This window comes from Otolemur garnettii, unplaced genomic scaffold (assembly GCF_000181295.1).
Source record: "Otolemur garnettii isolate 467f Iridium unplaced genomic scaffold, OtoGar3 scaffold00028, whole genome shotgun sequence".
NCBI classification, from domain to species: Eukaryota; Metazoa; Chordata; class Mammalia; order Primates; family Galagidae; genus Otolemur; species Otolemur garnettii.
The window spans coordinates 8841107-8857702 of record NW_003852423.1 but is presented as its reverse complement, the minus strand read 5'-3'; the positions used below and the strand labels follow the sequence as shown (position 1 = coordinate 8857702).

The 16596-nt window shown below is 42.0% G+C and overlaps 1 protein-coding gene across 1 annotated transcript in view; it reads right to left on the bottom strand.

Annotated features, from left to right (window-relative positions):
• Positions 1-7999: 7999 nt before the first annotated feature.
• The window catches only part of CUNH7orf71 (chromosome unknown C7orf71 homolog), a 10675-nt gene continuing 2078 nt past the window's right edge, over positions 8000-16596 (bottom strand). Inside the window, 5 exon segments of the mRNA XM_023512422.1 lie at positions 8000-8185; positions 8188-8224; positions 12802-12878; positions 13951-13985; positions 13988-14054. Of these exon segments, the coding sequence (XP_023368190.1) occupies positions 8000-8185; positions 8188-8224; positions 12802-12878; positions 13951-13985; positions 13988-14054 (402 nt within the window).

Below are 16596 nucleotides of genomic sequence, written 5' to 3'. Positions count from 1 at the left end.
TGGATCACTGAATTCAGCTAGTAGTAGCCACTTCTGAAAGAGTTATCAATTCAAAGGAAATCTTTGTGTTTGCATATTTAGAGCCAAGATAATTATTGGTAGTCTCTGCATAACAAATGTAATTTCAATGAGACTCTTTTTCTAAATTAAAAACTATTGCTTGTGTGTAATGAGTATTCCTGGGTTTTTTTTTAAGTGCATTTTTAATGTTTTTATTCTAAGGACATTAAGAGCATTGAACAAAAGATTGTTCAATTACAGTATGATGTTAACAGATACGCCGAATCCTTCATTTCTGCGGGAGCCAGAGGAGCCAGTGGTGCAGGACTGTGACAACTAATTCGAACAGAAATCTTCAACACCAAACTCGATGGAACCATATTTGGAATTGTACAGTTACAGAATAGCCTTTTTTCTTTTTATCATTTTCAGGAAAAGTTGCGAGGGGTTGTCCAAACACTTCTTCATAGCTTGACTTGATATGGTCAATATTTGATAATGCTGTTATTTCTCGTGTTGAAATATAAGAGCATCATGTTGAAACTTCTACCTACGTCTGGGCTATTGAACAAAATGAAAAAGCTAATATGGGCTTCTATTGGCATATAAAACGGTTGTACAAGAAAAGCATTGTCATGATATGCAGAATCATTTCAGTCTTCTCGGGCAGATTTGCGAATAATGGAATTGAACGGACAAATCAAACCTGAGATCTTTATTTCCTGCCCATGCCAGCTGGTTTCCATGGCTTTCATAGTCTGGTCATCAAAGCCGTCTTTGTTACTGATAAACAGAAATTTGCTTTTGTTGTTGTTTTTCTCTGGCATCATGTCTGAAACAGCTCAGGAGAAGTGAACACCCCTATGTACGCTCCCCGTCAGACACTGTGTCACCACTCTTAGGCCTGTGTGTAGTGTTGCTCCTTTATATCTGTAGAGAAGCAGTGAAAAAAAAATCACCAGCTAAAATGGATCCTGGATGTTCGTTTCCTATTTTCTAAAAGCAGGTTGGCTATTTTGCCCTTGAGCCTTAAGAAATGTTGCTGATTGGCTGTTTGTTATTTTTTAATAATATATGGCATGTATCCAAGTAAGCATTCCAATGACCTCGACAATAAAATGTGATTCTTGGCTGCAAGGTCTACTGGGGGATGGCAGGCTGCCAGCCACTCATACATCATTTACAGGTGGCTGTTTCTGACAAGCCAGTGTTAGTTATTGTAAATGAGTGACAGTCCCTATAACTCACCTGTAAGCCTCACTCTGCTGGCCCAGCGCTTCCAGGATCCCCGCCCCCTCCACCACACGTGTTCCTCTCTCTTGAAGACCCACACACAGGCCCTCACGTGCATGCTGCTGCCTGCACCGGCTCATCAGGACGTGGAGCTACCTTGTATGTGATTGACGATAATTAGGTTTCAACTGCCTTCTGATGCAGAAATACACACCATTACAGCATGGCCAATTCGGCTCCTGCAATCTTGCCTCTGAAAGGGTATTGATTCACTCTTTCACATTTTTAAAAGGTCATGGCAATAATTCCATCTGAACTGTGCTAAGTGAAAATAGTTTGTAGAAATAATATGGTTGCTTCTTACTTCCATTGTAATTGAAGGCCACAATGACTTGTTTTTTTAGTAGACTTTAATTACACATGTCACTTGGCTCCATCTTACCCTGATGAAGTGTTTGTAAAGTTATAAAGCAGCCGACCCTCTGTGTTAATGTCTTCTGACTTTGGCAAAGAGGAATTTTTTTGTTTTCCTACTGTGTAAGGTGAAGCCTACCCCCAACGCTCAGGTCACACTGCCTTATTAAGAATTAAAAAGGGAAGATTTGAACCTTTTCCCCAGATCTGTCATCTGCCTGCCTATTTGTTTTAGTAAGATTAGAATATATTGGCTTTGGTGAACAGGATGCTAAATTTGCTTACTTTCTGCAAATTTTCATTGTAGTTAAACAGCCTTTCCTGGGTTGGCTGAAAAATATTATTCTCCATACTTATTAGGCCAGAATAAAATGAGTTCATTATGAGAACACACAGCTCCTGTAGTGTAACCACCGTAGCGAGTGACAGGAAACTATGAATGATATAGCATAAATTACTGGATTACTCAGACTGCACTTTGAGGCTTTTTCCTACATCTTCAGCTTTTCTAAGGTGAAGGAGTTTTAAAGTGCTTAAACTGCATGTTTAGGAAAGTGGGTGATCAGATTTTATGCTCTGAGCCACCCTGTATCTCTCTCCCAGTTGGGGGTTGGGGGAAGTCTCAGCTGTTTCTAGTCTCAAAAATGAGGCAGTCATTGTACTTGCAAACTAAGGGGCATATTCTCATTGAGAGCATGGGGATTTACGCACATAATTACCATTAATGCTAATGGCATTTATGTCTGTACAGCCCTACGCATCAAGATGAGAATATATTTCCATGTCTTCATGCTGTGAAAGTCCATTTCATGTCATTCATTTTACAACTTATTTTTTAAGATGATGTCCATGCTCTGTCATGACATACATACGCCTAGTTAAAAGCAAATGTGGGAAATATTGGGAGAGAAGTGATAGCTAAACTTGTTCGTGTAGATGAAATATTGCTGAACTCAGATCCATTCATACTCTTTAAACACAACGCTCTATTCAGCTTTGAAACCGCTGGCACACTTTTCATGCTGCTATAAATTTGTCAGCCTAATGGGACATTTTGTAGATGTTTTCCTTTTTAAGTGCTTTAACAAGAGTAGGTATTCCATTGATCCAAAAATCTAGCTCAGCGCTTCATTTCTTAGAGATGAGAATCGTACATTTAATGTCTTATCAGAAATTAAGTGGTAGATGGTGCCCTTCATCTCTTCAAGGAAAGAAAATTTGCTCCCTGCTGAACCCTGCTCCTGTCGGGCCTCTGGGAACATCTCAAGAGGGGGGCATGGTTTTAGCTGGAAACATCACTGTTCATCAGAATCTGAGGTGGTTCCATCTCTTCATTGATTATGTGATCGTCTTTATGCATCAGGTCCAATAGCCTATTGAAAAGTGTCTTCATATCTGTGCTGGCCAAGCAAATTCAGATCCAGGTTGTGATTTATCCCTCCTGGGACCTTGACCATTAAAGGAAAATAATGGATCTATCCTGGCTATCCAATCTCTGAAACCTTTATCTTAGAGCCAACCAAAAGCTCTGTGTTTAAAGCATAGACGCAAGAGGAGGACAGCGGTGCTGAAGTTATTCCTGAGAGGGCTCATTGGGTCTCCTCCACAGGTGGATAGCTTCCCTGGGGGAAAGAAAAGAGTTTTACAACAGATCTCAGACGGCTACTCAAAGGAGTAAGGGCATTTCTGAATGAACTAAAAGTGGCCAACAGTGCCCAGCAGGGTGACCTCAGACAGGCCACTGGACCTCTCTGAGCTGTTTCCTCACCAATAGGATTGAGTGGAATGAATACTGAGTGTTTCACTACCTTAAAATTTAGTAACCAGTGCTGTGTTGGGTTTGGCTTTCATAGGTATTGGGATTACAGTGAATTACCAATAATACCACAAGGAAACTCTGGTTTCCAAGGGATTATGCAGTGAAGGGGTGAGGCTCCAGAATGTCTTTACACAGCAAAGTGATGGTACAGATAGGATACAGTCCTATAACCTAATTCCCATGCCCATTGCCCATCCTGATATGCGATTATTTCCCATTCGACTTGGCGATTTGTCTGTTAGCAGCTTGGCTGCTGAAGCTGCTGTCAGTAGTGCTGACATTAAACCCCAAGTGGCAGAAGGCAGTGGGATGGAAACTGTGCCCACATTACCATATTTCTGGCCTGACCCAATTGGCAGGTGGGTGTTGCTTTACCTCGCCCATAACTAACATCTTTTGGGCTTTTAAGATCACCATTTCCTCAAATCATACTGATGACAGAAATTGTTTAGCCCCAAAGGCCTTGCCCTCCAAATTTCCCTGCTTCTAAAAATGTGCTGTTTTTACCTAGTGCCCCAGAGTCATGTTTTGTATGTTCCTGGTCCCTTCCACTCCACATAGATGACAGGTGTTTAATCATGTAGGTGATCTTAGTTTCATTTTTAGAAATAAGGCTTCTTTAGCATTGATTCAGCAATCATGTGTATCACCCCAGGGCAGGAACCTAGGGATGGAGATGAATGAGACACTGCCCATGATTTCTAGAAGAGTTAACATTTGTGCAGCATCTAACAGTTTCAAAGGACTTCCACATACATTTTACTCATGTGCCTTCCCCAACAATTTGGAGAGGTGAGCAAAGCAGGTCATACTATTTCCATTTCAGAGAAAAACGGATACAGAAGAGCAAGACAAGTTCAAGTTCCCACAGGTTCACAGTGTTGAAACTGCCTCAGGTTCAAGTCTCCTGGCCACAGACCTCTTGCTCCTACCTCTCTACCATGTGTCTTCCCAGAACCATGAAGCAGGACAGATGTATTCTTGGTAAGCTCTTGTTGGCGTGTTCCCTGTTCCTGAGATGCTTGTAACACTGAGTGAAAGATAAAATGTGTCGTGGTTCGGAGGGGCTGCTGAAGGTGTTTGACCCAAGCCTACACCCTGCTTGTTGGCTTGGTGCCTCTGTTAGCTGGTCAGGCAAGGGCAGCCCACCCGCTCCCTGAAGTTTCTAATCTCCCAGTTGTATACTCTTTTTTAACTTACACCGTGCAAAAGTATCAAGGTCAGAACATGATTGAAGAACCTTCTTCCTCTCTTTTAAGTCCCCACGATTATATGATATTGTTTTGCACTAAAGAAGGTTCTCTTAAAAATGAGGTTGAGATCCCTAAAGAAATTGCTTCAATCAGCAGCCGGGCTTAATGACTGTTAATGGGAAGTGGAGATAGGATAGTAAGTGTTACTTTGATTAATAAGAGAACTGCAGAGAATTTAAATTGTGCCACTGATGGATTATTTTCTTCAAGCTTGATAAGCACTTCTCATTTGTTCTTAAATTTGGTCAATACTGTTAAAGGCAGCAAAATGAAGTATAATTAATTCTATTACTGCTGCTCAGACCAAGTGTTACTAAGAAACAGATTATGATGCAGACGGCAGTGGGAGTCACGGTGTTGACAGTTTGATTCTCTGAATACCTGTCATTGCTTGTTAGCCTGAAAGAATGAAGAAAATCTTTCTATATCCTGATTTTGAGATACCCAAAACTGTTTTTTCATCTGTGCATATCCCACAGGCTATAATTCAGGAAATATCAACTGATGCTAAAATTATCCTGTTTTGGAAGTATAGAGAGTAAATACAAGATTGAGATAATACATCAGTTAAAACATTAAGAGATGGGTGCTCGTTTTGAATTAATCACTAAGAAAATGGGATATTGATTTGATGTTGAATGGCTGTTGGAAGAATGCTTTACATATTTCCTTTTCTTGAAGATTCTGCCCCTATTATAAACCAAGCTTTACTTTTGTTCTTAATTTTATTCAGAGCTATTGATAAACAAATGGAATTTAGAAAAAAGATTATTTGGGTAGGCAATTTTATTTGAGTACTAATAATGCCTAGGACATTAGATATAGCCCTTCCCTTGTTTTCTGCAAACACCAGGATGGTTCAGAATTTTCTGAATAGCTATTTTTCTTGACCACTCTTAAAGCTGTCCCTACCTATTTATTTAAGAATTCAAATCACACTGTAAGTGATGCTGAAATTCATGCCTGAATGTGGGCTGATATTTATAAGGTTTTACCTACTAGTTTTCAGCTTCTTAATTCAGTGCTAGCCTTTCAGTTCATACATCTAGGCATATCTGGTTAATTCACGGAGCACTTCCAAGCCTTAAAAAAGAAAGAAAAATTAATCTTAGTTTATTTTTTTAAAAAATATGCAATGCATCAGTCCCGTTTCACAGAATCCACCAAATACAGCAGGATTTTAAAACTTCAGAAAGACTGGGCATCAGACTGAGCATGTACCCCTCTGCTCATACTTTCTTTTTTTTTCAACCTTCATGTCATTTTCTCAGTTATTGTTTTAAAACGTTCACATTCTACTCTTAGAAAGATTCACTTGTACCCCTGTAAGATAAACCTCAGAAGTGATCCCTCCAATCCTCCTCCCTCCACCCATTCCTCCCTCCCTTCTCCCTCCCTCCTCCCCATACTCTTAGGCTATTTGGTTATAGCTTTCATATTGCTCGTACTTTCTATTTCCAAATCTTCTGTTTTTCTCCAAAGTGTATAAAGTCACTGGGTGAGTAACCTAGGAGTAATATAAAATCTACGTGCTGTACGTTAATATGCAGTTATAAAGTTTCTCTGAAGTTCTAATTTCGTTATTAAAAATGTAAACCTCATCTATTATGAATTGAAGACTAATTCTCTGGCCCAGATATCCCATAAACATAATTTCTGAAGATGGAAAAATTATAGAAAGAGCATTTCAGAATGTGAAAGTCAAGCTATTCTAGAAGTTGTCTGCAGAATGTATCTTCAGAGATAGAATCCAGTGTGTGAGAAAGAGCCCAGAGCCATCAGGCTGCCAGGAACCCAAGCTCTGGGAGTTCTGCTGCTGAGCAGTGCTGAACAGCCTGGAACCAGTCTCTTGAGCCATCTGAGACTAAGTTTCTCCTCTGTAAAGTTGAGGGTTAGCTCAGCTGATCTCCCAGGTCCTTTTATCCTTAAAAACACTGGTCTTTGAGTAAAACTCAAGCATAAGATATTCAGATAATCTTCCAAAGATCTTTGCTCAAAATGACTTGTTCTATATAGATACTATTATTATAGAAGTGCTTACTGTGCTCAACCTCACAATCTCCCAGTGTGAATAATTCATTCCACAGACATGTGGCCCCTGCACACACGAGGCCCTGGTCCATGCAGGATGTGGAATGGGGAATCCAGGCTTATTTGCGCTCGCAGGGAGCCTGCATGCTAGGAGGAGGCAAGCAGGAAACAAGGGCACAGATCAGTGTGTGTGTAAGGTTTCCTTTCAGGTGGGTGCAGTGGAGAGGCACAGCCAGGAAACAAGATCACATGTGGTCAGAGAAGGGCTTTCTGGCAGGGTGAAACCAACAAAGAGAACACTGGCCAGCAGGGAGCAGGGAGGGGAATATGGAAGGGAGAACGCAGCCTTCCTTGCTAAAGGCTTAGGCAGAAAGAAGCATGGCACTCATCTGCATTGCCTTACCACACTGTCTCTGTTTTTCTACTAAATATTCTTGAAATGTGTCCTTGTTAACTCAAGAAAACGAAGCAGAGAAATGGTTGTTCCCGTTGCTTTTCATCCAGCCATCCCCAGCTATAGCAATTCGAGTCATCTTGACTTTGGTTTTCCAGATTGCTGCAGACAATTCAAGTTGAAAAACTTCGAGTTGGGTTATTTTCATTCATACTGTATCTGTGTTTGCCCATAGAATTCGGTACAACTTATGACTTTAGAATTACTGTATAATGCTCAGAGGTGTGAAATGCCATTTCGAGTAATGCCTTTCTTCAGCTAATATAGATAAATATTGATGGCAGGCAGCAGTAAAACAAGTCATTAAATCCTTCAGTGCAAGTGTGTCCCACATTGCTGGAAGCTACAGAAATCACACCAGGCTCCAAGCAAACCGCCGCATGTGATGAGCGAGCTCCCAGATTTCCTGCTTCCTCATTCCAAATTGGAATACAAGGGAGCGTGGGTGAGGCACGGGAACCAAGGGCCAGCCTAGGAGACAGGGCCTGGAGGTTAGATCGTCCCGTTAGCTTGTTTTGTCCACAGTTCTTTCCTTTATCACCCTTATGAATTCCCAGGTGAGCAAGAAACCTTGGAAAAAATGGCAATCAGCTATAAACGGGAGGTCTGGTGCTCTGAAAACGAAGAAACTTTAAATCGAAACTAGTAACCCTATAAAACCAGCTGAAGATTTGGAGGAGTTATAAACCCTTCCTCGGCTGCAGTTTCGATTATTTGGCTTCGGTGTCTGTCGTGGGGCAGCAGAACTTGGTGAGGGTCACAGAGAGGCCTGGGGTCGGGGGGAGCAGGTGATGGTTACAGGGCCAGATAACGTGTTTCTGTTGCCCGAGTCTTAGGATGAAAAATGAAAGGACCGTTTTTCTCATTGTGTAACGCCAGCCTCGAGGATCCCAGCCTGGGATGAAGTGTGGCGCTCTGCCGTGTGGAGTACGCTTTCTTCAAGGTGTTTTTAATGGGCTGTGGGCTGTCAAAGACACCGCTCTGATAATGAGGCTGAGAGCCCCACATGCGGAGAAAGCTCTGTAATGAGGGAGGAGGACAATTTGTTACAGTTATGTGGTTACTTGGCCATAATATCTTTTTGAGGTTTATTAAATCATATAAAATTTCAATTTACACTGTAATATTCTATAAAAGATGGAGCACACAGAAGTAATAAGTATGACAACATTTCTTTCATTTAGGAATCGTAGTGTGGATTGTGTTAACACTGCCACATCCAGCAGCAGGATTATTTATGTCGGGACAGTAATTTTCTATCTCCAACTTAATTTTGTAAAAGTTAATTACAAATTAGAATAAACTGAATGCAGTTATGGACGGCAGGGATATGTGGAGATAGGATGTTATCGGGGCAGCATACACGTCTTGATGAAGGCTGTTGGTTTTTTCCACCAAAAAATGGACTATCTGGGAAGAATAGAGAGCGACTCAGTGGTCTTCCCAGCAAAACTCCTTCCTATCCCTGTCTGGTAACTGGGGCCCAGAAAGGTTACAGACCCTGCCACAGTCACTGGAATGTCGTGACGGCATGAGGACGAGAATTCAGTGTTCCTGACACTAGATCAGTCAAATTTCACTTGACTTTAATGTGGATATATTTTTGTTTCTACCTTAAAAGTGAGGGAAAAAAAAAAGTGAGGAGTGAGGAGGCTTAGGGGAGGGGAACATTTCTCCACATTTGAAGAGTGGAAAACCAAAGTCGAGATGATCTGAATTACTATAGCTGGGAATGTCTGCATAAAAAGCAATGGGAACAACCATTTCTCTGCTTCGTTTTCTTGAGTTAACAAGAACACATTTCAAGTATATTTAGTAGAAAAACAGAGACAGTGTAGTAAGGCAATGCAGATGAGTGCCATGCTTCTTTCTGCCTAAGCATTCAGCAAGGAAGGCTGCGTTATCCCTTCCATATTCCCCTCCCTGCTCCCTGCTGGCCAGTGTTCTCTTTGTTGGTTTCACCCTGCCAGAAAGACCTTCTCAGACCACATTTGATCATATTTCCTTCTCCCATTGGCTCCAAAAGCCAATCTGTGCCCAGGAAGATGGAAAATGGAAGTATAAGACTCTCTCAGATGGGGACCTTCCCAGTTGAATTTCTTTTCCAGTTATCCATGGCCACTGGTAATAACAAAGTTTCATGGATGGACTTTCTGCCAAAGTAACTGAACAAAAGAACCCCAGAGGCTTCACTCCTGTCAGCCAGACCCCCAGAAAGGAGGGAGCACCAAAGATGAGAACTGAAACAGAAAAGACAAGAAGCCCCAGGCCTCGGAGTATGAACCTGGAGCCTTCATTGACACTTTTATCTGGGATTCGTTCAAGTGCATTTGGGCCTGGTCCCGGAGAAGCCACTGAACTCCATGACACCCTACTTGTTTTCACATTCCCCCCACTCTTCCCAATCAGATGATCTCTCCTCTTTCCCATCCTCACCACCATAGTTGATCCATTTCGGGGCCTTGTGAAATATCATGATTGACTCACTAGGTGAAAGACTTTTATATTTCGTTTTTAATAGAGCAAAAGTGACTCTAAATTTGTTAATATTCTTTAGGTTACATAGGACAAATTACAGATAAGTGAATCAGTAATGAAATTTGTAATGAGAATTTCTCAAGTATGAAATGTTGGCGCAAGGAAAGTTAATTGCGGGATTTTACAGCCATTATAGTTTATATCATAAATGCAAAAATGACTAGGGCCATTTAATTACAGTAGGAACACACTAAATTTTTATGGAGTGCCATTTTGTTAAAGAGGTACTCGGAGCATTAAGAGCAAATACCTCCTAACAGTAGGTCCAGGTAGTTTTCAAAACATCAAATAAATATGCTATTGCTACAAAATTGTTCCTTAGATACTATAATTGACACGATGACTAATGAGATGGGTTTATTCTCATGGCTTCACATACTCAATTTACAGTGTCAGAAAGTTATTTTTTCTGCCATGCATAGACCTGGAAGGAACCAGAAAAATCCCTCTTGGAAAACACTATCTCTGCTGCTTCTCTAATTAACCTTCAAAAATGCATTTTGAAATATAGAAGTTGGTGCCTGGCATAGAAATTGGATTGTCTCAGAAAAAATACCCAAGTGCTAATTTGTCCCTTATTAAAAATCCGACATGTCAAAATTACAGAGGGAGTTAATGTTTTGGAGCCTTTCGGCAGGGCCCAGGAACAGCTAAGAGCTGGGCTCATGGGGACAGTTCTGGTTACCTGTTCCCCCAGAAGCCAATGCTATCCTCACTAAGCCCCCAGGCCAGGCTCGCAGCCACCTTGGCACTGGGGGCATCAAATCTCCTAGTCCCTAGTGGGAGAAGGTGACTAGCATCCTCCCTCAGTATGAGCTTGGGGATGTATCCTCTCCCCATCTCTCATCCCAGGCCTCAGGGGCTTCCAGAATGGGAAAGAAGATTTCATGGGGAAAAAAGCTATATTCCTATATTCACTCTGGACCCCTGAAAATGTTTCAGATTATCTTGGAAACCAAAGGTTTTATCCCCACCCCACCACCACCACAATTCTTCAGGGAAGGGCTAGGAAGGAGATTCTTCTAGATAGTATTATTTTCCCTGTGAAAACCAAATTGAAGACGTATGTGGTCTCCCATGTTCAACCCCATGGAGCTGAAATTAAAAAACCATTGATTTAGAAAAACCTGCATTCAAGACCCTGCTCTGCCATGTAGTAACGAAGAAACTTTGAGTCTCTGTGTCTGAGTAGGAAAAAACACAGATCGTTTTTCCTCTGAGCTAACCCTGCAAGAATCAACACAGAAGACTTCTGTGACTAGATGAGTGGGGATTTCTCTCCAGCAACAAACAAGAAATCAATTCTGCAGTGGACACGAGCCGGGTGCCCTTCAATTCAATTTGGACACAATCCACCTGGAGTCAGCGTCAGCTTGCACAGGTTAAGGGCTCAGTTTCACAAGACTGCCCCCCCCCATTCCAGTGTCAACCACAGCACTTTATGATGCTATGTAAATTGTTGCTACATTTTAGTTTAGGGAACAATAACAAGGGAAAAGTCTATCCGTGTTCAGTGGGGATGCAATTTTTTTCCTACTGTTTCTGTTCCATAGATGGTTGAATCCATGGACATGGAATCCACAGACACACAGAAGGCTGACCATGCAATAGAAAATTATTCAGCCTTAAAAAGGAGAAAAATTCTGACATAAGCTACAATATGGATGAACCCTAAAGATGTTATGTTCAGGGAAATAAGCTAGTCACAAAAGGTCAAATAATGTATGACTCCAGTTACACAACACCCCTACGGTAGTCAAATTCAAAGAAATGGAAAGTAGAATGGTCATTTCTAGGAGAGAAATGTAGAGTTAGTATTTAGTAGGTACAGAGTTTCAATTTTTCATGATGAAAAGTGTTCTTGAGCTGGATGGGGTGATGGTGGCATAACGATGTGAAGGTCTGACATTAAGTTCAGGAACTAATCCTAGAAAAAGGGCTACATACCTGATTGCCGAATAGCACTACAGTTACCTTCCCAGTACTCCCCTTGGGCAGCTATGCACCCATGCCTGTGCCTAGTCACCCTTTACAGCAATTTTGGAACTCTTTTTCTGGAATGGCCATCAGAGCTATCATCTTATTACTCTTTGGTGTTCTAAATGTTGTCCCAATGTCTTCCTTTTAATATTTTCTTTATCTTCGGGTGAAGAAAAAAGTCACTGGAGGCTAGATCGGGTGAATAGGGAGGGTGCTCGGATGCCTTTATTTGTTTACTGGCTAAAAAACTCTTTCACAGACAGTGCTGTGTGAGCTGGTGCATTGTCATGATGAAAGAGCCACACCTTTCTCATGCCAAGATATTCAGTTATGATTTTCCTACTCCTGTTTGCTTGGTCTGCTGTGCTTCTCAGTCAGCCAATGATTTTGATGCACAATTCAATACGTTTTTGCAATGTTTTCATCAGTTCTGCTCGTTACTGGCCTCCCTGACCTCTCTTCAACAGTGCTGCTCTCCTCTCAGAGAAATGTTTAATCCATTTGTACACTGCCATTCTCTTTTGTGACATTATCCTCACAAATGTGGACTAACATGTCCCTGATTTCATTTCCACTCTTGTCAAGTTTAATAGGAAATTTAATGTTTGTCCATTGCTTTAATTCAAGTTCCAACATTCTCGAGACAGCACACAAAAACACACAACTATAATGAACATCACTCAGCAAGGCACCACCACACATAGACATGAACACAGCTGTGAGACACTGATATACCAAGGTTAAGAAACTTTAGCAAGTTGTTTATACAGTGCTGCCAACGTAAGTGTGCGATGGAAAGTTCATGACCTTCATTGTCAGACTTTGTACTTAATGCTGCTGATCTTACACATAAAAATGGGTAAGATGGTGAACGTTAGGATATGTGTATTTTATCAGAATTAAAAATAATATATTTTTTAAAGTACAGCATATCTAAGGGTCTCAACCTCTGTACCTAGGATGAACTTCACCAGGGTCTGTGAATCTTCTAAAATTGCATGAAAAAAATTTGTGAGAGATATCACTCCTCCTTAATAGTGTCTATCTGACAAACCATCCAGAAAATATTAATAGTTTACACTTTCATCATAGGAATACTTTAACTATATTTAATGTCATGATCTATAACCCATTTCCTCCAATTTGGTTGTGAAAACTACATAAATGAAAACCAACAGTGTTTAGAGAACAATGGCCCATTGGGCATTGGACAGGCTGGTGTGGAGTGGTGAGAGAGAGATGGGATCAGATATCTGTAGCTGGCCCAGGTGAGTGAGATGAAGGTACCAGGAACTCAGAAAACATGTAACATGTGTTGCACACGTGAGACTGGTAGATGTAACATTCATAATGGTCTATTTTTTTTTCATAGTGGTCTTGACTATTTGATGTGACTTCAAGTGTGTTGTTTTTAAAAGTATAAAACAATGCTTTCCAAACACTCTTGTGAGGTTTGAACAAGATGCTGCACGGATAACAGTAAGCGTATGTGATCTGTGATGCCACCAGGCCGCGAGGAATCCTCCTAGCCAGCGTCCTTGCTGGTGGACATGTCTGTTTGACTGCCTTCATTAGCCACATTTCAATGGTGAATATTGAGATTTGGGGAATTTACAAAGGTTGTAGGAAGTGTGCCTCACAATGTCAAGAATTTGCTCCATGCAAGTCTGTGTAATGTGTGTGTGTGTGTGTGTGTTAGCCATCCCTGGCTCACACAGGTGAGGTAGAGCAGACAATGACCTTTCTGATGTGATTGAAAGAGTAGTGGCCCTAAAATACCTTTCTCATCACGTAGCATGATACTGCCAATCCCGCTGCTAATTTATCCAAAGTAAGGCAGTAATTCCATTCTCTAGAACAGTGGTCCCCAACCTTTTTGGCACCAGGGGCTGGTTTCAGGGAAGAACATTTTTCCACGCACAGGGGGATGTGGGAACATTAGATTCTCATAAGGAGGTGCAACCTAGCTCCCTCACGTGCACAGTTTACAGTAAGGTTTTGCTCCTGTGAGAATCTCAGGTGGTGATGTAAGCAGTGGGGTGTGGCTGTGGGGCCAGGTTCCTAAAAGGCCTCCAGTCTGAGCTCCAGGCGTTGGAGGTTGCAGCTCCAGAAGTGTCTCTATCAAACTTCAGATTGCCTCGTACTACTTTTGTAGGGCTGCCATAAAAAAAGCCACAGACGTGGGGGCTTACACAACAGAATTTTTTTTTTTTTTGTCACAGTTCTGGAGGCTGGGAGTCCAACACAGAGATGTGGGCAGGTTACTTCCTCTGAGGCCCCTGTTCCCAGCCTGCAGGTGGCTGCCTTCTCCCTGTGTCCTCACATGCCTTTTCTCTGCCGGAGTCCCTTTCTCTTCTTATGGAGACACCAGCCAAATGGTTAGGCCTGATTCTTAGACCTTATTTTTCCTTCATCACCTCTCTGCAGCCCCGTCTCCAAATAGAGTCCCATTCTGAAGTGCTGGGGTTAGCAGGTCGACACAGATATTTGAGAGAGACACAATTCAGCCCCTCACAACCCCCAAGAGAGGTAACATTAGATATTGCTGGGGGGGGGGTCACTGGAATGACATTTTTGGTTCCTTTGCTGCACACCTGATACTTAAAGGTGGGTCCTTGTGGTAATTATGGGGCTTTTAATTTCAGGGCTAACCTGAGGAGGGGAATTTTGGAGCAGGGGCCTCTGACTCCCAGTGTAGGGCAGTCCTGTCTGGGGGTCTCCACATGTATGCTGAAGAGTTCCAAAGAAAGGCGGGACCCCCAAGGAGCTTGGGGGCCATCAGGAGGTGGAAATGCGAGGCAAAGAGGAGAGCTAAGAGCCACTAGAGACAAACCCTCCTGATTGTCCTTGAGTTTTGCCCAAGACCTGTCCAGTCATTCCAAGAAATAACTATGCTGCTGCCAAGCCTCCTTCCACTGGCGGTGATGGGGCTTCTTCTTTGCATGCTCACTCTCTCTCCCAGGCGGCGGCAGCATCTGGGGCTCCCCACTTCACTCCTCTCCCACCCCCAGCAGCAGCCTCCGGAGGAATTTGTCTGATTAAGCAGCACAGGGGAGGAAGAGAAGGTGGGGCCCTCAGTATAGAACGTTTCCCAGAACTTTGGGGTGTCCGGCATTCTGGCATCAGTGCAGGGTTTATACCAAGTCACCTTACAGTGGGCTGTCAGTATGTCACCAGCAGATAACGATGATCCTCTAAGGCAGGGCTTTGCCACCGTTTTTATCTCACAACGCGCTTGAACCTATAAGTAAACTGCCATGACACACTTACATTATGTTGATCAATAAAAAGAATAAAAAAGAAAGAATATACTTATTGTGCTTTGAACTTCTTTCAAAAATGATTTGATTAATTATCTTTAAAATTTCTTCGGCACATCTAATACCCTCTGACTGCACACCGGTTGAAAATCACTGCTCTAAAGGCTGATGATGTGAAGAAACCCCCCATAACTGACAGCCCTTCTCTTTATCTCCTGTCGCCTTCAATCGTGAGGTCAGCAGGATAGAGCAGAAGTCACACTGGGCTGGAAACCTAGCTGCTTCTATCAGTTTTCCTCTAGGTGACTTTGTGACCTCCTGTAAGTCTTTTAACCTCCTTGGAGCTCTCTTTCCTCATTAAGAAAATGAAGCAAATGAGGGTTGTCGTGACCCGTGATCCTCAGTGGCAGGCAACTCCCCCAGAAGTTTAGAATCTCCATGTACGAATAGTTTGAGAACAAAGCCAGGCTTGGTCCCTTCTTTTGGTTTATTTTCAGTCACAATATTTCACCTAATGTTAACAAAGGACATAGAATTTTTTAAAAGAATTCTTAAACAATTTTAAACTTACAGAAAAGTTGGAAAAATAATGCAGAATTTCCTGTCCCTCCCGTGGTCTCCCCTGATGTCACCATCTTACATAACCACAGCACAACTGTGGAGAACCGGAAATTAACATTGGTACAATATAATGAAGTGAGCTGCAGTTCAATCTGAAGCTCGTTCTCCCACTGATCTCCTTTTCCTGTTTCAGGATCTACCCTGGGACTCTAATGTGCAGTGAGCAGCTGTTTCTCCCAGTCTTCTCCTCTCGGTAGTGCTTCCCTGTTCTCTCCTTGTCCTTCATGACCTTGACAGTTTGCGGGAGTATCCAGCCACTTCCACTGAAGACTGTCCCTCGGTTTGGGTTCGTTTGCGCTTTCTAATAAATGGAGTAAGGTTATGCATTTTTGGCAAGAATACCACAAAAATTGTGGCCTTTTTCAGGGTATCGTATCATGGGATTTGTGATATGACTGGTGACATTTATTTTGATCATTTGGTGAAGATGGTGTCTGTTGGCTTTCTCAGGATCTTTCCCTTTGTTGCGGATACGCAGCTTGGGTGATACTTTGAGAGGAAGCATAGTCTCTTCCTCCTCAAACTTTCACTCGCTAATTTTGGCGTCCATCAGTGGGTCCTGCCCACAACCTTCATTCTGTGGAGTCTGCCGTGATGCTCCGTCTCTCTTTCCCTCTGCGTATATTCCCTGGAATTCCACTGTGAAGAAGAGCTAGCTCTCCCCCCATTACTTTTCTGGTTTTTGTTTGTTTACTTATTTATATCAATGTGGATATTTATTCCTTTGAGCCACAAGCACCACAGGATAGTTATTTATGGATGTTTATTTTGTTCTAGCTTAAAATCTAGTGCTATCTTTATGTATTTGCTGCTTAGAATGTTTCAGCTTTTAGCTCCTTCAGGTTAGGAGTTTGACAAACTATTATATTTTTTCTTTTCTTTTTTTGTCTCTCTCTCTCTCTCCCTTCCTCTCTCTTTCTCTGTCTCTTTTTCTCTTCTTTCTTCTTCCTTCCTTCCTTCCTTTCTTTCTTTCTTCTTTTTTTTTTTTTTTTT